General features: G+C 36.3%; 2 protein-coding genes across 2 annotated transcripts; one reads left to right on the top strand and one right to left on the bottom strand.

Annotated features, from left to right (window-relative positions):
• Nucleotides 1-5,650: 5,650 nt before the first annotated feature.
• On the top strand, nucleotides 5,651-9,869 carry LOC113782836 (potassium channel KAT1-like). Its single transcript, XM_027328765.1, has 11 exons — nucleotides 5,651-5,859; nucleotides 5,962-6,177; nucleotides 6,293-6,448; nucleotides 6,543-6,600; nucleotides 6,817-7,134; nucleotides 7,558-7,797; nucleotides 7,975-8,073; nucleotides 8,168-8,200; nucleotides 8,282-8,467; nucleotides 8,558-9,290; nucleotides 9,513-9,869. Exons 1-11 carry the CDS (start codon nucleotides 5,681-5,683, stop codon nucleotides 9,620-9,622), a joined length of 2,328 nt encoding a protein of 775 aa, XP_027184566.1. The 5' UTR covers nucleotides 5,651-5,680; the 3' UTR covers nucleotides 9,623-9,869.
• On the bottom strand, nucleotides 9,692-17,069 carry LOC113782837 (mannosyl-oligosaccharide 1,2-alpha-mannosidase MNS3). The gene is made up of 6 exons (XM_027328766.1): nucleotides 16,686-17,069; nucleotides 15,400-16,337; nucleotides 12,625-12,877; nucleotides 12,146-12,343; nucleotides 10,426-10,574; nucleotides 9,692-10,325 (listed from the first exon to the last, which is right to left on the bottom strand). Exons 1-6 carry the CDS (start codon nucleotides 16,761-16,763, stop codon nucleotides 10,067-10,069), a joined length of 1,875 nt encoding a protein of 624 aa, XP_027184567.1. The 5' UTR covers nucleotides 16,764-17,069; the 3' UTR covers nucleotides 9,692-10,066.
• Nucleotides 17,070-23,048: the final 5,979 nt, after the last annotated feature.

Raw genomic sequence — 23,048 nt, 5'->3', positions numbered from 1 at the left:
AAACAATATTAGGCAAAGTCTAGGCCCTAGGGTAAGGGGGTGTCAATTTTCAATATTACATGAAATGAAGTAATAGTATAGTTAAGATCAATAGATTTTTTTTGTTAAACATATATTCTCATTTTTAAGTTTAATAGATTTTGAAGTTCATATTGTTCTTAAATTGAGAAGTGAAAATCATTCTTTGTATTTGAATTTGGAAACTTTGAAAGAATTTATTCTTAAAACAACTTCCATAATTAATTTTAAAGATATTCAAATTTCTTGTAGGTAATAATTATGAATTTTTACTTATTTGGGGGTAATAATTATGAATTTTAAATTTTGGTAGGGACAAAGAAGGAGCAATTTTCAGAATTTTAAAATTTACTAAACTTAAAAATTGATTTTCTCAAATTTAAGTGGGGGCAATTTTCCCTACTCAAATACATGTGATGTCCCATATTAATAAGTTTCTGCAATAACTTATAAAAGCCATATCATTAAGGGGGAGGTAAGGTTGTGTGTTAAGGTAAGAAAGATTGTAAATAAGAGATTTTGGATTCAAATTCTCTCACCTATTTAAAAAAAAAACTATTTCATTATTAATAATCTATAGCTAATCTTTTTCCTCGGTCTGCTTCGTCGCTTTTGCATGGGACGTCTCATTTTTTGGTCCAAGCAAAAAACTGTTAACAGTTAGATGGAGTCGACCATATCCTCCATTTACTCTTCTTTAACGAAGTATATGCCCTTCCAAATTCAAGAATTCATCAATATCTCGAGATGACGATCCAAGTTCGATACGGTCGGCATGGGAACTTCCCCTCAGTTCAAGCTAAGAAATGAGTGGAGAGGGCATTTGCCTGAATTACCATCCAAACCTATCATAAACACAAAGCCATGTGTGATGCATGTGCTAGTCTCATTTTCTGCTCTAAGCAATGTACTTTCATTAGTATCATTCTCCACCTATCTCCCGAACATCCCCCTACCCATCTTCTATTCGATTCCTTGGAATTGGAATATTAGTTTTAATGGATGAAAGTTTTAATGGTTCAAATTAGGATGTGGTTTTTATTTTGTTACGACTTTTATTCTTTGACATCGCTTCAATACTTAATCACATGATTATTATTATTATTTTTGTAACTACATACAATTATATACGACTTACTAAATTGAGAAGTAGATAAAGACGTAGAATAAATTATCGTTAAATTATTTTGAAAACTCTCCATTTGGCCACTACATTTTTATTTGGCCAGAAGAATCAACCAATACAAACTTACATCTTTTATCAGTAAACTAATAATGACTAAGATTTTTTCGTCCAAAAATGTAAGAAAGGATGAAAAGAAACTTTTAGGACAAAAATTACGTATAAAACTTTTGCAAAGTACGTTGACTTGTCGTTAGACACCGGTTGACATGTTTGACCATCAAGTGCAATTTAGATTAGAACATGATGATCTGGATAATGTCGTAGACAATCGGGTCATGTCCTCGCTTATAACGCGGCAATCTACTGTAGAAAAGGAGGTTCCGGTGCCAGCAAGACGGGCCAGCAAAGATATTCGAGGATTCCTACAAGACGGACCAGCAAGGACGAATCGTGATTATGGCCGTAGTTTTGTAATTTTGAGAAAGAAAAATGGGTTATTTTCATTTTGCATCCCTCAACTATATCTCAATTTTTAATTTTAACTATAAACTTTAAATTGAGACACTTTAATCGCTAAATAATATCTTGATTCCACTTTGATTCCTAAACTTTAAATTGGATTAATAATTTAGTCCCTAAACTATACCATGAGTTTGAATTTGGTCCCTAAACTCCTTTATTCCCTCTAACTTTGAGATTTTTTGGTTTGTTGTTTTTATCAATTTTGCTGCTCACTTGACTAGTATTTTGTTGGTTTTGAGAATTCCATGAACTATTTTCCATATGTGAGATTGTTTTTTTATAGCAAGGGACAAAAGTGTCCCGATTTCTAGTTTATAGACCAAAGAAAGAATTGAACTATAATTTAGGGATGAAAAATGAAATTAACCCAAGGAAAAACAATGAAGATGGCGGTTTACGAAAGCAAACAACATATTCCTTTCAAACTAAGGGTCACCTGTAACAAACAAGAATCATCAAACCTTTAGGTTAAGGCACTATTGATAAAACAAAAATATAAAATCTGAAGTTTAAAATTCGAATCTATTAAGTTATTTAATTATTAAATATTAAAATCTTTAGCATTTGGATATATTTTATATTAAATAACAAGTGAACAGATTATCACTTACTTTTAAGAGTATATTTTGGGTTGAATAATTTAGAGTCACTTAATTTATTAAGATGTTCTATTTTTAGTTATCAAACAAGTGAATATATTAAAATTTGAACCCATTAAATTTAAATATTGAATTAGATTATCAAATAAGCTTTAGACTTAACAGTTTAATAAAGTAAAATCATGTATAAAACAATGACAATGAAGTATGAATTTAACATCTAAAATAAATTATTAAACTCGCCCCATCTATTCATTACTGAACACGCATGAACACACGCATTATTTAGAGGCTTCCCTTCCAAAGCAGGAATCATGACAAGGGGATTAGATTCTTTAAGTCTATCTTGTGGGGTCTCTTATCCTGGGTTTGGCTTTTCTTCAAAAGCTAGCTCCACGTATCTATTATTCGATAGAAATTTAAAGCTTCTTATAACAAAATGAAAATTACTTAAAAATAATTTGTGCTACAAAATTAGATGTATCTTTTTTTATTTAGAATTTTCTTTTTGAATTTGTTTCTAGACTTATAATAAGGTAGGGCACTTTTACCTACTCCTTATCACAAATTCAATGACTATCCACAACCTCACGCATAATTCATTTTTTTTTACTTAATTCAATAAACTCATGTTTTTATACTTTTTTGCATGATAATTGTCACTAAAAATTTAATTTCTTATACAAATTTTTTAGCACTAAACATCATCAAATTAAAAGTCCACATTGATAAAAAATAGATAAATTTTTTATATACTGTCAATGTATAATTTTCTTTACACTAACAAGTTTAGATCATGTAACATAACACAAATTTAATTTTGAAATTCAAATTATGCACATGTGACATACATTTATAGTTGTTTGTGTAAAATAGTCACATATTATTATTATATAAAAAGTTAATCCAAAAAAATAACCATTAATATTTTGAAACATTATAGCAAAGATAAAAAAGAAAGAAGAAACATTTATTGTACAAAAGATCCATTACAGCAGTCCCCCCTTATCCGTCCCAACGCATTTTTTGGTTTTCCTCGATGCACTTGCCATCATGATTTTTTTAGAGGATAAATTTCAAATATGGTATATATTTCCTATAATTATTAAAAGAAATGTGATGATGAAAAGATGACATACATGTACGACCTATACAAAGAAATTGTTACCATGATCTTTTGAGAAAGTAATTGCCCGAGAATTAAAGAATTATTTTAGATTAGATAAGAACTACTGATAGTAAAGAAAAAAACAAAAACTAGTGATAGTATCAATTGTAAAACTCAAAAAAGTAGAAGACCAGATTTCTAACTCAAGAGTGTGCCCTTGTTTGATTTAGTCAAGGTAATTTTTAAAGTGATGTTGGCAAATCATATTTAAATAGATCAATATTTTATGCACTTTTATATTAGCAACTTTGGATGTATGCCATATGTACATGATTTGAATTTCAAATTTAAATTTATGTTATGTGGTATGATCTAAACTTGTTAGTGTCAAAAAAATTATACGCTAACAATGTATAAAGAAGTTATTCTATTTAAATTATATCTTTGTTCCAAAGATGGAATCCAAACTCAAAAGAACTTTAAAAAAATGCATAGATTAGAGAAGCATTTAATTGATTTGCAATAAACAAGATAACTATAAAAAGATTTTAGGAAACATTTTTTCCTTTTTTTTTTTAAAAAGAAGCTATAGTAAGTTAATATGATCCACTATATATATTTGTTTATTATTAATTTAAAATTGTATATAATTCTCAAATGAGAAAATTGAAAAGAAGATTTGGCTTGGGAATTTACTGAACATGGATATGATTTCTAAATGTATATCTTAATAATAGGACTGTGGGAGAGGGAGGAAGGATGGATTGGATAGTTCGGAGAGAAAAGTATAAATAAGAGTTTCTAAATTTGAACCCTCCCATTTACACTATAAAATAAATTTAAAAAATCTTAATAATATGACCAGTTAAATGTGCACTTCCTAATTGAGTACAAATGGACTTTCCAACTAAAAAAAAAAAGTACAAATGGACTTTATTTTTCTAGCATGTTTGGTAGTCTGTGGATCAGAGTCTTTGCTGTTGCCAATGGTAATAGGATAAAGTGCAGACACTAACTCAAGGAATGTGAATACTATTATAACAAATGTAAATACTAACACAACAATATGTAAAGGCGCAATAAATTGTTGGACACGAATTTTAATGACAGAGAAAATTATTTTATTTTATTTTTATCTTAGTATGTTAGCGTCTACATTAGTGTCCAGGTCTATTATAGCAGTGTCTACACTAAACTCTACTGTCACCTCTGTTATAACTTATAACAGCAAATGCCTCGGCTTCGTAGTTGGTACCATTATGAACCTAGATCCACTATACATAGTACATACAGTTAACCTGTGTAAAGCCTTATTAAATTAATGACGAGAGAAAAACACATGGACTAAATGGCTGCGATTGGGACTCCCATAGAAAGAGCAACCAAATGGTAAAAGACTCTGCAAATGTGAACTAGAAACAAAATTGACTTTCTAATTTGTCCATATATATAGAGACAGTGACCAAGAGAGGTATTGAGAAAAAAGGGGCTGTATGGATACATGGAGGGGATACATTTTCACTCTTATGGTTTTGATTGCATTGGATAAACAAACAACATCTCATCTTAAGAAGAGATTTAGAGATCATATACATTACCTGCAGCTTTTTATGCATTCCTTCCGAAGAAGATTTTGCATTTGTCATTCTTCCTCTAGAGGATGCACTATGGGTCCACGTGGCCTCCACAAAAATGCTATCAGCTCATCCTACTAAAATTTCCTGGTCCATTTCTAGATTCTGAAAAGAAAACCACTTAAAACTTTTGCTAAAATCTGTCCTGTAAATGTATATAAGAGATGATTCAAATCCTTACATTTATTGATGATGGAGCTCCCACCATCACCATTACTGCCAACAATCCCCACACCTAAAACGAGTACAGCAATTCGCCTCCCTCTTCGTCTGCATTTCAGAGAAATTCGTGTCTGCCACTTCAAGTGCCGTCCCATGTTGGCTTTTAATTTCCAACCATAACTCGTCCTTTTTCCATTGGTTATCGAGTTTTGTTGTTAAACAAAATCCAAAAATTCATGCATACTTCACTATTTCCCTTTACCCCTTTTGTCAGTTTTCTCCTTTGTAGAACCGTAATCACTCCAACTAGTTGTATAATCTTTCTAAATACGTTCAAAGCCATATCACAGGAAGCATATTAAAGCTAAAGTATTGAAAAGTAGCCGGTTCCCGTGTGCGACCTGCCAACTACTTCACTATAAATAGACTCTGATAAAGGGCATAGTCTGGGCAAGTTTGACAGAACCAACCTTAAGTTTTTAACTCTTAAGGGGGATTCAAACTCATCAAAATGTTGTTTTCCTATGCTAAAAACTTCCTTAAACGGTTTTGTGTTGATGACTACCTACTGAATGCAAAAACTGACAGTTGTTTCTTCTCTACCGATCTACTCCCATCTCTTGGAGTCCGAATCAACCAAGCAACCAAACTACGAAAACGCATAATTTCACCATTCAATCCTCGTTATAGGTGATGACTCTTGGTCCAGATGTAGTACTACTCAAAGGCAACTACATGGTAAACTAGCCACTAATCCTCATATGTATGTTTATTTATTTATTCTCATTTCAGGGCTTGGGAAATGTTTCTGGTTATCCTGGTTATTTACTCGGCCTGGATATCGCCCTTTGAGTTCGCATTCCTGACTTACAAGCAAGATGCATTGTCCATTTTTGACAACATTGTCAACACCTTCTTTGCCATTGACATCTTTCTCACATTCTTCGTAGCATACCTTGATAGCGAATCTTATCTGCTTGTTGATAATCCCAAAGCAATAGCCGTCAGGTAACACCACAAGGCTTGCTCTAACAGTACTCGTTTACAAGATATCTCAGTAGTCACTAACTTGCTCTCTGCAGTCATTTAAGCTGCTATCACATGTTCCGCGGATGTATTACAGGTATATATCCACCTGGTTCATTTTTGATGTCTGCTCCACCGTGCCATTTCAATCCATTAGCCTCCTTTTCACACATCATAGCGGCGGTCTTGGGTTTAAAGTTCTCAGCATGCTCAGACTTTGGCGTCTCCGAAGAGTCAGCTCACTTTTTGCCAGGTCCATGTTCACATATGTCCTAACTGACCCATTCCCTTTCATAAAAATCTGCCAAAACAAACAAAATTCTAAATAGCTAGTTTCTTTTTGACAGATTAGAGAAGGACATTCGATTCAGCTACTTCTGGACACGATGCACAAAACTCGTCTCAGTAAGCCAACTGATATGTCCATACATTTGAACCATATAGTAAATTTCAAGTTCCAATATTGGCAGTAGATCAAATATTAGGTCTTACTTTCTTGGTTTAAACACCGCCTTCGTTCACCCATCCTAACTTCCACTATTCGATCCTCTCCTTTATAGATGCAGAATTCTGATATATCTGCGGGATGTTTTCATTGCTAATATACTTGGTATCTCTCAGGTAACATTATTTGCAGTGCATTGTGCTGGATGCTTTTACTATATGATTGCAGCTAGATATCCGGATCCCAAAGGAACTTGGATAGGTTCAGTGTACCCAAATTTCAAAGAACTAAGTCTCTGGGATAGATATGTGACTGCAATATATTGGTCTATTGTGACACTAACTACAACTGGTTATGGGGACTTCCATGCCGAGAACCCACGAGAGATGCTGTTTGATATCTTTTATATGCTATTCAACTTGGGATTGACTTCTTATATCATAGGAAACATGACGAATCTTGTAGTTCACTGGACCAGCCGTACTAGGAACTTCGTATGTTCTCTCTCCTTCTCTCTTTAAGTTTAATGTTCACCAGACAAGAGAAAGGAATACTCTCCACATATTATGTAGATTTTTAGAGAAACCTAGAAGACTTGTTCACGTCTTTGGATTTATGGTGAATTCTCTATTGAAAACTACTATGACAAGATAGAAAATACGCGCATGAGCACACGAGCAAATAAAGCTCTCTTGGTAAGTGCGAAATGAAGAACACTTGCAACTATAGAATAGGACTCCTTTAAAAGATCATAAATTTCTAGTCACCACACAGATGCTGCCCACCTACACAGGCAACATGCGCACACACCCACACACACACACACACTCTCTCTCTCTCTCCCTCCCTTTACACAGAGATGATACAGTTAGAAACGTTGAATGCAATCTTAATCAGTCTTGATTTCTATGCTGTAGAGGGATACAGTTAGAGCAGCTTCAGAGTTTGCAAAAAGAAATCAGTTACCCCCGCGTATACAAGATCAAATGTTAGCCCACGTATGCCTTAAGTTCAAAACAGAGGGCCTAAAACAAGAAGAAACCTTGAATGGCCTCCCCAAAGCCATCCGTTTAAGCATTGCTCACTACTTATTTTTCCCCATCGTCCAAAGCGTGTACCTTTTCCAGGGCGTTTCATATGATTTCATCTTCCAATTGGTATTGTACCTTTCACTGTTTTCATTTATTTCATTTTTCCCTTCTTAAGCAGAAGATTTAGTTCACCTTTAACGATTGACCTTATGTAAATAAATCATCAATGCGTGGAAAAGGAAGCTTCTTTACTTTAGGGGTTATCAAATTTGGTAACAATAGAATGTATTCTGCTGTTGGAAGGTTCCTGAAATGGAAGCAGAATACTTTCCTCCCAAGGAAGATGTTATACTGCAGAATGAGACCCCAACAGATCTGTACATATTAGTTTCTGGTGCAGTGGTAAGTAGTCTTGTAACCATCTTTGGCATGTTTTAGGTATTCACCAGTTTATGGTTTTATGTAAATTCCTAATTCACGAAATTCATGGTTGCAGGATTTGATAGCCAAAGTTGATGGCCATGATCAGGTAAATTGATTTCCAGCAGCATATTCATCCTTAAAATTTTGCAGAAAAAAGAGTCTAACCTAGCATCCCTTGTACATGAAGGTTCTTGGAAAGGCTGTCACAGGGGAAATCTTTGGAGAAATAGCTGTTTTGTGTGGAAGACCCCAGCCGTTCACTGTTAGAACCACTGAAGTTTCTCAACTACTACGACTCAACAGGACTGCATTGATGAATATGCTTCAAGCAAATGCAGAAGATAAACATGTAACTTTGGACAATCTTTTTCAGGTGATGTTGCAGATGCATTTAACTATATGTTAGCCCCCGCATCCTGGAAGATCAAACCTAATATCATAGCATTCACGAATTTACCAACAGAAATTCAAAGGTTCGGGAAGCTTAGGCTACACTGAGCAGCAAACTGATGGTCTGGTACACAGTGACTGGCTTCATGGAGGACCAAAAGGAGCAACTCAGATGCATGCTGGCCATGAAAATACTCTGCATGCCAATTTAGAGACATTGAATATGGTGGATTGCAATATTCGTAGTTCAGAAGCTATGAAGGAGAAACAACTAGGATATTGTTGTGATAGCAGTAAATATGGTGAGAATATGGAGTTAACGGATGATGATGGCCAAACTGCACCCATTAAAGCTGTTTGCGAGGGTCACCTTGAAATGGTTAAAATTTTGCTAGAAAGAGGGATATGTGTCAACAAACAAGATGCAACAGCACTGACACCGATTGCTCTAGCAGAACAAGAAGCAAACAAAAGAATATACGGCCTTTCCTCCAGTAACAAAAACAGAGAAAAACCAGATGAGCACAAAATGGAGCTTCTTGTACCTGAAAAGGCAAAAATAACAGGGATAGGTCCATTTAAACCAACCAAAATTAGGCCACCGAACTGTCCCAAACTTTTCCACAGAAATCCAATAGATATTAGCTCAAGTAATATTAAATGTCTGAGTCATAGTGATATTACAGAATTCACCAGGAAGAGAGTCACCCTTTATATGAAGATTCAACAACATAACACAGGGCAGAAGCTGTTAGGGAAGCTAATACTCCTACCAGATTCAGTGGAAGAAGTGCTCAGGATAGCAGGTAAGCTTTTTACCTTAAAATGGGATTGAATTAAACCTGAAATGTGAAATAAAAAGACTCATAAATGCAATTAACACAAAATAAGCTAAATACAAAGTGTTACTTTTTGTATACACTTTACTGGGGGATGTGGTTTTGTCCCACTGATAGCTAAATAGTAGACTTTGCAAAGTAAAAGAGTAAAAGAATGTCATTTGATATTCAAGCACTGTCGAATTGCAGGTGACAAATTTGGAGGTCAGAACTTCACAAAAGTTCAAAATGCAGAAGATGCAGAAATAGAAGACGTAAATGTCATCCGGGATGGTGACCATTTGTTTTTCAGCTCCTAGCAATTGCAAAAGCATAGAGCCTGATGACCTAACAATCATGAAGCTGAAGTGTAATGTAAATAAAGAGGATTTCCAATCACAGCAACTGTAGCTTAACGTCATCTTACAAAATTGTTAACTATGGGCCTGACTGTATATAAACTCTGGACAAGTCATATGATCATTACTTCTCAGTTACAGGAAAAAATGGTCTACTTGATTGTGTAATTTGATACACTGAGGTATAAAATCTTGCAAAATTGAAATTGATCCAGAAAGCCATACATATATAACGGTGCAGAAGTAGCTACACCTGAGCTATTGAAGAAATTAGTTGTATGTCCTATGTCTCGGTATCATAGCCAAATTCATCTGCTTTTAGATGCAGAGAGAATTCCACATGAGCTGAGTCTGAGCACCAAAGAATGACTTGTGGGTCTTACAGTCATTATGCTTCTTGTAGAATCATTGCTTTACAAGATTGCCAAGGATTGGAAATGGATGAGCTTCAGTATTAAATACAAACTCATCCAAAGGAAGAACACTTTCGTCTCCAAACAACAAATACAAGTACTTCAGTGTTTCACCCAAGAAAAAAGTCTCCATCTTGTCTCTTCTTTGTGGAGGTATTGTTGTGACATCATCCAAAGATGTATAACCACCAGTATCAACCTTTGTATGCTTTTCAAAGGCCTCAAAAATCTGCCAACCCCACTCGCGATATCTGCAGAAGCAACCAAAATGGTGCAGCAAATGTTCATAGCCACTATTAATAATTATGTTAAAAAAGAGAAGAAAGTAGTAGAATTAGTTGAACAACTTACTTGGGATCTTCTGTAATGCGATACAAGATGAACAATGATTCAACTGTTTCAGGACGCAAAAGATTGTGCCTGTCAGCTGGTTTTATGATAATGTCACGCACATATTTGGAACTCTTGTTTCCACCATCAGGACCACTTTCAGAATTTCCCTGGTTATAAAATATCCAACAAAATTCTGTTAATTTTGGTTGGCAGCAAAACAAATGTAGCAGTGTTGACAAACAATTAATAGCCTGCTTGTTAGCAGTATGATGGAAAAATTGCAGTTTACGAAGATTGAGGTTGTAGAAGCCCTTTCAATTGTAAACAAGGACCAAAGAAATAAATGCATGATATTATACAATCACAACCCCATATCAACTGCATGAAATGAAAAACACTACCATTGAACTTGAAGACAGGAATAAATCTTTTTATGCAGAAATAGTAGCAAAGTTATTGCAGCAAGTTCTCTCCTTGCTGCATTCAATTTCTCTGGCATTCCCTTTATACAAGATCTAGGTATGAGGATATTGATCTTCTACGTAACGGCTTAGCAGTAAAGCTACAGAACCTACAACTCCCAAAGATCAAAATTGTTTTTTGGTTGTCCCCTTTGGCTTCTCGTTTCAAGCTAAATGTTGGAGTAACAAGGGGGAATCCAGGACTAGCTGCAGTAGAGAAGCAATTCAAGATGACAAAGGCAGGCTAGTTGCAGCCTTTTCAAGTTTTTACGCCCATCAAACAAACATGCATGCTGAAGCAGTTGCATTAAAAGAGGGGATTCAGTTATGTGTACCAAGTCTGTTTATGGTTGAAGTTGAAATTGATTCACAAGTCTTATACAAATCATGACTGGTTCATGCAACGTGCCTTGGAGACTAGACGAAATTAAATGCCATATCAAAAGGGAGATAACACCACACAGATTCAGCTTCAAACATATTTCTAGAGAAGGCATCAACTTGCAGATTTTTTTGGCAAATTTAGGATATGATTCACAATCTGATGAAGTCTACAAAGCAACTTCAATAACAAAATTCACTAGATGAATCCTTAGATTGGATAGAATACACTGTGGTTATCTTGATTTGCTTGCTGATGCACTCAGTTTTGTCTACTAAAACAAGCCTAACCCCCACCTATTCTTGGTTTTTTTCTTGAAAAAAAAAAGACAAAGACCATCACTTGAAGGGCACAGAAAGAATTATAATCAGAATCCAACTCTCAGTAACTGTGATCATGCTAACAGTATGACAAAACGGAAACTAGATCCAGGACTCTTACAGTTATCTGGACTGTCTAAGAAGAGAATACCTATCAGAAAATATGCACATATTCTGTTATATGTGTGTGTGTGTAATAGGGCGACAATAGGATAGCACGTATTTTTAAATAGACAATAAAATCCTAGAGGAACAAAACACTAAGGATTTTGGTCTATAGGAGGACACATCATCAACCTGAATATTTAAAAATTCTGTCCAAGCTCACTGAGACATGAGATGAGGAGTGAGAATCACTTTGTATTGAACAAAAGCAAAAGTTTATCAAGCAACATGTTCCTTTAATTTATCTTTCTTTCGAACTATAGAAAAATCAGCAAAAAAGTGTCTGTATTTAAACCAATCTATTTTGATAGTTGCTGATATCTGACCATTTCTGTCTAGAATTCTTTCTTGTCTGCAGCTAACATTTTAAAATAGCATAATTAGAGTAAATTTGAACAATTATGATGTACCTCTATATTGAAGTAAACAATTTCTGAAGCAAGACCAGTAGAAGTTACTGAATACATTTCCACACATGTCTTAGTCAAGTCTTCTGCAAGCTTCAAATTCTCTAGGTCTTCAAAAGTGAGGATGCTTTCTTTAACAGCCTTGTCTTTGGTTAGGCCTTTAGTTGCACCAAGTGCAAGGGCACCAGGCAGGAAACATACCTAAACAAGCAGCATGGATGCCAAAACATTTAGGGACACTGATTCTACAGAGATAAGACTCATTATCTCTTATTCTTTCTCCTCTATACATATATCATAACCTGGAGATTGCCAATGTCAATGATATAAAAAGCCAAATAATGAATGAAATTATCAGAAAACTTCAAATTTCAAATTAATGCCAAAGTAGTAGCCATTTCAAGATAAGCTTCTGCTTCACTTTTCTCCTACCATATATGTTTAGTTGAGTTGAATTGAAGAACAATGAGAATATCACTTACCAGGTGATCCATTTTTGGACTAAAAGAACCTTGAGATCCATAAGGCAATTCTCCTACAAAGACCAATCCATTAGGGACAGATTGCCGAACAAGACGGTGCCTGACACCCTTCATCGCTTCCTCATACATGTCAAACAAGTATGTTGAATTTCTCCCTCTCTGCTGAAGCCAGACTTTGATGAGGTACTCATAATAGCTGTCACCTCGAGATCCAAGTCTGATGTTCTCTCCATTGAATTCACCTGAATGAGGGCTGCAGCAAGGAGATGTAGACACTTAAAAATTCCCAAGACAAATCAAAAGGTAAAAGGTTTGCAAAAAAAAAAATTTGCGGCCATATACTGGTTGCCAAAATATTCAGATTGCTAATGGTAGTAATCTTCCAATTACAGCTATTGGTGATATTGGACATTAGTGGTGGACAGCTATTAGTGATGAAAGAGAGAATTTCAAAGGTCCTTGCCATTGCAACCACTGGAAGAAGACTGAACTTGGCCAGGTCATTGTGAAGAAATATGAGCACAAGGCCTTTAGTGGTGGACTAGGCATCTGGGACTTCGGCCACTAATGAATTCTCTCTGTGAGGTTCACTTTGTTATTGATTTTTTTTTTTGGATTAATATAAATTTAATTGTTTTAAACAGCTGTAGTTGATTGAGTAAGGTCCAGTTGTCATGCACAAACAGTTCATGGTTCTCTGTTTCTATCTTTTAGTCGAAAAATTTGTATACGGCTAGTAACTCTAGCTTCCTTTCAACAAAACAAAATTTTACAGATATGTCTGGTCTAATGGAATCAAATTAGGACTTTTAGACATTATTCAAAGTTTGCCTTCAGGATTCTCCGTTTTATGAAAGATTTCACAATTCAACAACATAAATAAATAAATCAATATCTAAATAGATATCACCATCATGTTCAGGACACTTGCTGGACATTCAGACTGCCTTCTTCTCTTTCCTTAACAACTATGGTCATCCTCCCTCTCATTTTCCCCCAACCCTTTAACACCTGATTCCACTGCAGAATTTCTAATGGAAACTTAGGCTTAAAGCTCTTAACCAACTCCAGACTATTTCTCAAATTTTAAGCCACCAATAAAATGCCTAGCCTCCTCAAGTCCATCACATAATCAGTTTGATTCCTTAGTTGATTTTTAAGACCGTAGTTTTATAATATTATTTAGTATTCTTTTAAATTAATTTATTGGAGAGTAAAGATTCCAATAAGCTAGTTCTGGAGTGTTAGACTGCCATAGATCTACGTATTGACTTTTACTGTAATTACTCGGCTTTTTGGTGTATAATGAAACTACTTCTTTGTGTTAATCCCATATAACTTCAGGTTTGCACCATATTCTTAGTTATTACCCCATTCAAGTTTTCTCTTGGTACTCCTAAAAACTCTAGATTTTGATCATGATGCAAAGTAGTCCACACTTGCCACTACAACCTGCATCAGATTGAGAATCTTAGATTAAGCATCTAACCACAGATTATGGAGATAAGCATGTAATTTGCTTGGATGAAAATGTTCTTGGCAGCAAACAAATTTAAGGCCAGCATAGTAGCACATGACTAGGCAGACAAATATTTAAAAGAGCAAAAAAAAGTCATGATATGCAAGAGGATTCTGGCTGTCTAGAGACACAACCTCCAAGCAAGTGGCACACAAAAGGAGAAATAGAGAAGAAAATAGCAGGAAAATGACAAGCTCAAAAGTATTAATGTATGGAAGGGCAACATGAAAACAAAGAAAAATTTGAATAAAGAAAAAAGTATTTAACTTATTAGTTCCTGCTTTCTGCTCGAGTTCATAAATCTACTAAGTAACCTGACAGATAATGTGGTTGTAGTAAATGACAAAGCCAATATCAGGCCAAAGAACAGGTTTAGACATGATGGTGCAACAACGATGTCCACACCACAACATGGTCTTTACAAAGTAATCCTCTACAGGTACCATCTTAATATATACCAGCGAAAGGCCCACAGCAAATGATTAATATTCCTTCCATATTTGTTTAACCAAAGTACTGAGATGAGGATTCAACTCGAAAGAAGCCACCGATTCCTACGTTTTTCATTTAGTTTGAAGCCACGTAGACATAGCTATCTATAGATAGATACATTAGAAGTCTAATGCTAGTGCTATTTCTCCATCAAGAAATTACATCAATGAAGTATAGAATCCCTTGATAATCATCATCTTTACTCGACCAGTAGAGAGAAGAAGAAGGAAGGAATGGCATTCCTCTATTTATCCTTTAGCTTAATACAACAGGAACAGAACCAAAAAAAATATGAACAGAACCAAGAATAGCTCAGCAATCACTTTCTCTTCATATTGTTATTTTCATTGGCTTTCAGTTCTAATCCATCACTCTACTTTGATTTAGATGTTAATCGTTTAAGTGTACAATCAATGAAAACTCAACTAGCATGATGTTAAAGTCAACTTTTCTGAAGACAAGCAATTGTCTTACATGCGTCCAAAAACGGAGCATTATATCATATTTTTTCTGTTTTTCAACCCAGGAAAATTCTCACAACATCAGCAAACATCAATAAGCCTACCTAAATTCTTAGCACTAATACTGAAAAACCAATTGCTGCACTAGTACTGAGAAACCAATTTGCCCAAAAGAAATTACTTAAAGACCAAAAGCATATTTATCAAAGAATTTAACACTGTTGGCAGAAGAAAAAGAGGACCTTTTTTCAAAGAAGTCGTTAATGAAACTAATTACAAAGAAAGTAGTATTTTGGCCCATACCTTATGTATATCGGAACCAGTCCCTCCACCTTCGACAGGGTCTTCAGATGTTCAAAAACCTTCATTGATTCTAAGCCATACTTTGGGTTCCCAGTTAGATAACTAAGATAATTAAATTCCAGCTGCAAAGTTGAAACTTCTGCAGTACTGCTCATGCCATCAGGAGCAGGGTGTGCAGAGTGCTCACGTAGAACCACATCACTGAATGGAATATCAGAGGGACTTGATGTAAATGCAACCAGCAGGCGATCAGCCAAATCCCTAGCATTATCTAGATAGACAACTGGTTTGGGCCCTTTGTGCAACGAACTTCCCCCTTGCCCCCCGCTCAAATGATAAGCACTCAAAAGGCCGCCTAAAATACGAATAGTAGTTTCAAACAAATTCACTTGACCTTTTCCGCTGATCCTCTCAGGAAGATGTTTTTCGATCCATGAACCTGCATCAACAATTACTTCTTCAACTCCCATTATCATGGCTGTGTCTAAAGCATCCACCACTGTTGCTCCTAGACCTCCTAAACCATCAACCCCCCTACGGCTTAGAGGCATAAGTTCATCATAACCCATAGCATAAGTTTTGTATCCAGACCATGCATGTAAAAATGCCTCCTTGACCTTTTGTTGCCTAGCCATCCAAATACTTTTTGTATTTAATTTCTCAAGAGTACGATTAGGTACACTCTTACTACTCATTTCATCTGGTGATAATCTAGGAGGAAGCCTTGGTGGTTTTCTCCAAAATCTTCGTAAACTGCTTAGTTCCTCAGTCCCTATGTTGTTTGATTTAGCATTGCTGGAAACAGAAACTGAAGTACTGGTATGTGTGATCATTAGATATGTTAATCCACCAATCAGTAATAGCACAAGGAACTTTCCAGTACTACATTTGGTACACTCCCGCTTCACATTACTTGTAAGCGATGACTGAATAAAGGTCTGCGACAAAAACACGAGTGTGAGCAAAATCTTGAGTTTCCTTGATAATGGATCATAGTTTGAAACTTTTTAGCCAGTAAATCCTGAAATGTTTGGGGTGTATGGCAACATATTACACTTGACAATAGATCACTGTCAAAAGATATAGGCCCAAAAAATATTATCGCAAAAATAAAAAGAACACAAAAAGTGAAAAACCCAATCCAACAAACGAAAATTTTCAACATGCCCCAACAGATCATAGTAAGATTAAACGGAATTCAGATAGTACATCAGTGAGCAATCAAAACAGAACAAAAGAAACAAGAAATTGTATTTTTTTTCTGGGATGGAAGTAAGAATAGAAACCTTGAGAAGGGATCGATGGCGGAATTTGGCGTTATCATAATCCACATCTTTCATCGAATACGGCAACGTTTTAGACATGTTCCCTGATTCCTGATCCAGTTCAGACTCAACCCTTCCAGCTCCGAAGTCCTATCTACATCAATGGCCGAGTGGGCACAGAGGGCAGCCAGAGACGAAAAAATTTGAGCAAAATACAACGTATCAATGGCCGACCGGGAAAGGCAGGCAGGCAAAGAGGAAGGGCCGAGGATGGACCGAGCTTTTCTATCGTGGGATGATGCTTGTCCGAATTCTGACTTTGAGATCGTCCCTAGTTGGACTTTTCCGATTCTTTTTCATTTTAGTTGTTACACACAGTAGTATGTATATGAATGTATAAGATGTGAATTGAATTCTACAAATAGTCTTTTATTAATGGCGAAACTATAACACACCCAAGACGCAAGGACTCATTATGAGCTATACAAAAGTGTACTATGATATTCAGGGTTTAGGAATTCCTCATCAAAAGCTATACTTTGAGTAAGTTTGCTCAATCTTTTACTTAGTCTATTCTGTTCAATATCTGGACAGTCAAATGAGTATTTTATAAATATTGAGCTAAATTCATGATGTATTCTAGTTGTGTAGAGATTTTGATGTCACTTGAGGATGATTTTCTGATTAGGCCTATGATTTGGTTGCAAGATGTGTGGATTTTAACACTCCTAGTTTCTTCACCTCACTCAAGGCCAATTTTATGGACTGTAGATAGTCCAGAATCATAGAACTAATACTTGTGAGAACCCGTAAATTCCTCTTAATAATTTTCCTAGGGTTTATCCCCTTTAATGGCATGTTTTCTGCATTTTCTGGCTTAGGAAATTTTTCTGGTGAATTTTATGAGTAATTATAGTTTTTAGATGATTTTCTAGTATCGAATAGATTTTGAGAAACTAAGAGCGTATTTTGGACGTGGGACCCACTAGTGCGAAAAGTTCGAAAAATTTCGGCCAACTAGATTAAGTTTTGAATACTGGAATTATTTTACCGGGTGTTAAGAGATAAGTAGAGGTTGCAATTTGGGTTGATATGAGAGAGACAAGTTAGGTAGATATTTTATTAAAGGTGACAAGTGTCACCATGTGATTGGGCTTACCTTAAGACTTTCTTACCATTGACTTAAATAACCAAAAAATGACCCAAAAATCTTCCAAAAATCTTCAAGAAGAGCCGGCCCTCTCTTGCTCTCTTTCTCTCTCTCTTACTCCAAGCATAAGGAAGAAAACACTTCACTCTTGTCCCAAATCATCAAAACTAACCATCCAACCTTGAAATTACTCCATAAAACCTCTTCAATAGCTAAGATAAGGTGGATTTGTGGAGTTGTTTGGAAAGATAAGGTGGTCTATAGCTCTCTCTCTCTTGTTTTAAAGGTAAGTTGTGAAGAACCACCCTCCTTCTTTATTTGATGCTTAAATCATGCTTAGTGATTGTATAAGATGCAAATTTATGGATTAAATCTTGATTTTGGTTGAATTGGTGAAGTTTTATTATTTTTGAGGAATTTTCTGTTTTAATATGAGCATGATTGTGTGGTCATGTATGATGATTGGAAATGATGTTTAATGACTCTAGGAGGTGGGAAAAGTGATTAATTGCAACCAATTTCTGTTTTGGACCAAAAATTGAAAAGTGAGGGTTTTGTGATGAACATTCTGTCCGAATTTTTAGGTCATAGATATAGGCCGAATTGACCTTTCCTCAAAACATGAAAGTTGTAGGGAATGACATTTTAGAGGTGCCTGCAAAATTTCAGGTCATTTGAATTAGTGTAGAGTGAGATATGTCGTTTTTACTGTTGCTGTTCTGGGTGATCAGAATGTGCGAACTGTGATTGTAATCGTCTGTTTTGACTGGAATTGCTTTGGATTTGGATGTTGGTGTCTTCTGATGAAATGTAGCTTGATGTCTTAGCTATCATATGCCTTTGGAATCAATGCATTTGGACCTGTGTAGACTGAGTTGGACGAATTACAGCATTGTGTGATTTGGGAACCTGCAATTACGGTTCTGGGTTGGTTTTCTGCATTTTTGACCTAGTTGTGCTAGGATTTGGACTGAGTGGCCTTCTACATTGTTGTAGCCCTGTCTTTTAGCTTCGATATGGTGGGTCTTACACCCTCATCCGATAAGCGTAGCGCATTGTGTGCCATTACCGCATTAGGAGGCCAAAACTGTTTTTGGTGTTGGGACAAATGAGTTCCATTTCCTGATTTTCTGGTTTGCTTATATGTCTATATATGCATATGAAACCCTATTGGGGTTATGTTTGGCTTGGCTTTATGACGCGTTATCGAGTCTCATTGTACTTGTTTGTATGTTTTAAGGCTTACTTTTATTCCGGTCATTTCCTAGTTAACTTTTACTTTGGGCCTAGTGAATGGCTTTTGGAAATGAGGTGAATTTTGTGTGAGATGTTGGGACTGATTCGAGGAAATAATGAAGCCTTAATGGCTGGAAAAGTAAGAAATTTAGGGGAAGTGCTGCCCGATTTTCTAGGCCGTTTGGTTCTTTTAAGTTGGATTTGCCTTTTGGTAGAAATAAAAGGGCTTTTGGGTTGTTTGCGCCTAGGTCTCCATGTTACCTTTTCGTTTCCAAGAAAATCATGTTTTCCACCCTTGCATTAGTATTTATTTGGCAAGGCGTACGACGTGTAGTCGAGCCTCACTTGTGCATTCCGTTTACTCGATTTTGGATATGAAACCTTCAATTAGTTTACTTTGATTATTTTAGGGTTTCTTGGCGATTAAGGCCAATCTGAAGTGAAAACTTTTGAAGTCGAGCCGGTGAGTGTACCACTCCCCTCCATTGCTGTTTAACTTGATTTCTGCTCTGCAATCTGTTTATTTGTTCGAGACGAGGGTGTACTTTATCACACTCGTTCTCTAGTCTGTTCATGTGCCAATTTCTATGCAAAATTTGAATCTGTTATCTGTGTCTGCATCTGTTCGGATTTCTATGACCTATGAGCTCAATCCTGTGGCTAAGTTATTCGAGTCGGGCCGGCAAGGGCCTGGACGATTAGATAACGAACCACGGTAGTCTGTTCGGGGATTTTGGGTATTGAGACCCTTGATTCCGGGTATACTCGAGTATTACCATTTTGTTCGTTTGAGGTGAGCGGGCCCGGTAAAGGGGTGTTTGGTGGACGGAATTCGGTGTAAAGAGGAGTCTACGGACGTTTTGGTTCTATATACGTTGACGGAGAGTCAACCGGTTTGGATCAAGTACTGCGCTGGAAATTTGGCTCCTGAGAGCCACCCGTATCCTTCTGATTTGAATCATTGGTTCCTTTGCTTTACATCTGGCATGTGTATCTGATTTGTTAAATGTGAAATGCCATGATTTTTCTGCTATATGTTTGGTACCTCATTGAGCGCAAGCTCACCCCTTTCTGTTCCTTTTGTTTTCCTTACAGGAAAATAAACCCTTTTGGTCTGGATTTGACAAATGGCTGCCAAATTGAGCTAGTTGAACATATCTTTTGTATAGCTCATGTAGTAAAACCCTAAGTGTACTTTTGGGGCGTTTTCTCTTTTGATTTGGCAAACCGTGTATATGTATTAACTTTTGAAAACTTTTGTATGTCATTTTGGATTGTAATCGCTAAAGTTCAGATGTGAATGTTTGCGTGCTCTTTCGGTTGGGTTCTGACGGGTCGGTTACTATCATGGCCGACTCCGGATGTCATTTTCTTATTTTGGGTTATGTTGCCATTTTGACTTGGTTGCGCGCATTGGTAAGTTCCGGAACGTATTAGATTGACGTAAACGGATCTGTAGTCCTGGCGAGAGCTGGGCAGGCAGTCCGCTAACCCCTTTGGTTCGCCTTAGGGGAAGGTGGGGCTGTTACAAGTGGTATCAGAGCCTGTTTCGCGTGGTCTCTGCGCGGAGTGAGCCTGGACTAAGTGGTGTTGTGGTCCTAATTTCATGAATATGTCTAAGTGCTCGTTTGAGCATAAGTTATGAACCGGGCATGTGATAAGTGTGCGAATCATTATCATGGGACTCGAGGAAGCTAGGTATGTATGTCGGGTAGGAATCTTTAATAAGGATGGTTTACTCTTGGGACCGGCCGGCTCGAGTTGTGAATTATCTTAGATGGGATTCTTGCGCCCGGATACGAAAGATATGAGGGCCTAGGTTAGAAAGGATTTGGTGAACTAGAAAGGCCATTCCTCGGTGGATCGTTTATGTTTGTACTTGACTTAACTGGTTGTATATATGATAAGGAATTTCGAGGACGAAATTCTTTTAAGGGGGAGAGAGTGTGAGAACCCGTAAATTCCTCTTAATAATTTTCCTAGGGTTTATCCCCTTTAATGGCATGTTTTCTGCATTTTCTGGCTTAGGAAATTTTTCTGGTGAATTTTATGAGTAATTATAGTTTTTAGATGATTTTCTAGTATCGAATAGATTTTGAGAAACTAAGAGCGTATTTTGGACGTGGGACCCACTAGTGCGAAAAGTTCGAAAAATTTCGGCCAACTAGATTAAGTTTTGAATACTGGAATTATTTTACCGGGTGTTAAGAGATAAGTAGAGGTTGCAATTTGGGTTGATATGAGAGAGACAAGTTAGGTAGATATTTTATTAAAGGTGACAAGTGTCACCATGTGATTGGGCTTACCTTAAGACTTTCTTACCATTGACTTAAATAACCAAAAATGACCCAAAAATCTTCCAAAAATCTTCAAGAAGAGCCGGCCCTCTCTTGCTCTCTTTCTCTCTCTCTTACTCCAAGCATAAGGAAGAAAACACTTCACTCTTGTCCCAAATCATCAAAACTAACCATCCAACCTTGAAATTACTCCATAAAACCTCTTCAATAGCTAAGATAAGGTGGATTTGTGGAGTTGTTTGGAAAGATAAGGTGGTCTATAGCTCTCTCTCTCTTGTTTTAAAGGTAAGTTGTGAAGAACCACCCTCCTTCTTTATTTGATGCTTAAATCATGCTTAGTGATTGTATAAGATGCAAATTTATGGATTAAATCTTGATTTTGGTTGAATTGGTGAAGTTTTATTATTTTTGAGGAATTTTCTGTTTTAATATGAGCATGATTGTGTGGTCATGTATGATGATTGGAAATGATGTTTAATGACTCTAGGAGGTGGGAAAAGTGATTAATTGCAACCAATTTCTGTTTTGGACCAAAAATTGAAAAGTGAGGGTTTTGTGATGAACATTCTGTCCGAATTTTTAGGTCATAGATATAGGCCGAATTGACCTTTCCTCAAAACATGAAAGTTGTAGGGAATGACATTTTAGAGGCGCCTGCAAAATTTCAGGTCATTTGAATTAGTGTAGAGTGAGATATGTCGTTTTTACTGTTGCTGTTCTGGGTGATCAGAATGTGCGAACTGTGATTGTAATCGTCTGTTTTGACTGGAATTGCTTTGGATTTGGATGTTGGTGTCTTCTGATGAAATGTAGCTTGATGTCTTAGCTATCATATGCCTTTGGAATCAATGCATTTGGACCTGTGTAGACTGAGTTGGACGAATTACAGCATTGTGTGATTTGGGAACCTGCAATTACGGTTCTGGGTTGGTTTTCTGCATTTTTGACCTAGTTGTGCTAGGATTTGGACTGAGTGGCCTTCTACATTGTTGTAACCCTGTCTTTTAGCTTCGATATGGTGGGTCTTACACCCTCATCCGATAAGCGTAGCGCATTGTGTGCCATTACCGCATTAGGAGGCCAAAACTGTTTTTGGTGTTGGGACAAATGAGTTCCATTTCCTGATTTTCTGGTTTGCTTATATGTCTATATATGCATATGAAACCCTATTGGGGTTATGTTTGGCTTGGCTTTATGACGCGTTATCGAGTCTCATTGTACTTGTTTGTATGTTTTAAGGCTTACTTTTATTCCGGTCATTTCCTAGTTAACTTTTACTTTGGGCCTAGTGAATGGCTTTTGGAAATGAGGTGAATTTTGTGTGAGATGTTGGGACTGATTCGAGGAAATAATGAAGCCTTAATGGCTGGAAAAGTAAGAAATTTAGGGGAAGTGCTGCCCGATTTTCTAGGCTGTTTGGTTCTTTTAAGTTGGATTTGCCTTTTGGTAGAAATAAAAGGGCTTTTGGGTTGTTTGCGCCTAGGTCTCCATGTTACCTTTTCGTTTCCAAGAAAATCATGTTTTCCACCCTTGCATTAGTATTTATTTGGCAAGGCGTACGACGTGTAGTCGAGCCTCACTTGTGCATTCCGTTTACTCGATTTTGGATATGAAACCTTCAATTAGTTTACTTTGATTATTTTAGGGTTTCTTGGCGATTAAGGCCAATCTGAAGTGAAAACTTTTGAAGTCGAGCCGGTG

This window comes from Coffea eugenioides, chromosome 9 (assembly GCF_003713205.1).
Source record: "Coffea eugenioides isolate CCC68of chromosome 9, Ceug_1.0, whole genome shotgun sequence".
Lineage (NCBI taxonomy): Eukaryota > Viridiplantae > Streptophyta > Magnoliopsida > Gentianales > Rubiaceae > Coffea > Coffea eugenioides.
Note: the sequence above shows the minus strand (reverse complement) of the source record. Positions and strands in the feature narration are given on the sequence as shown.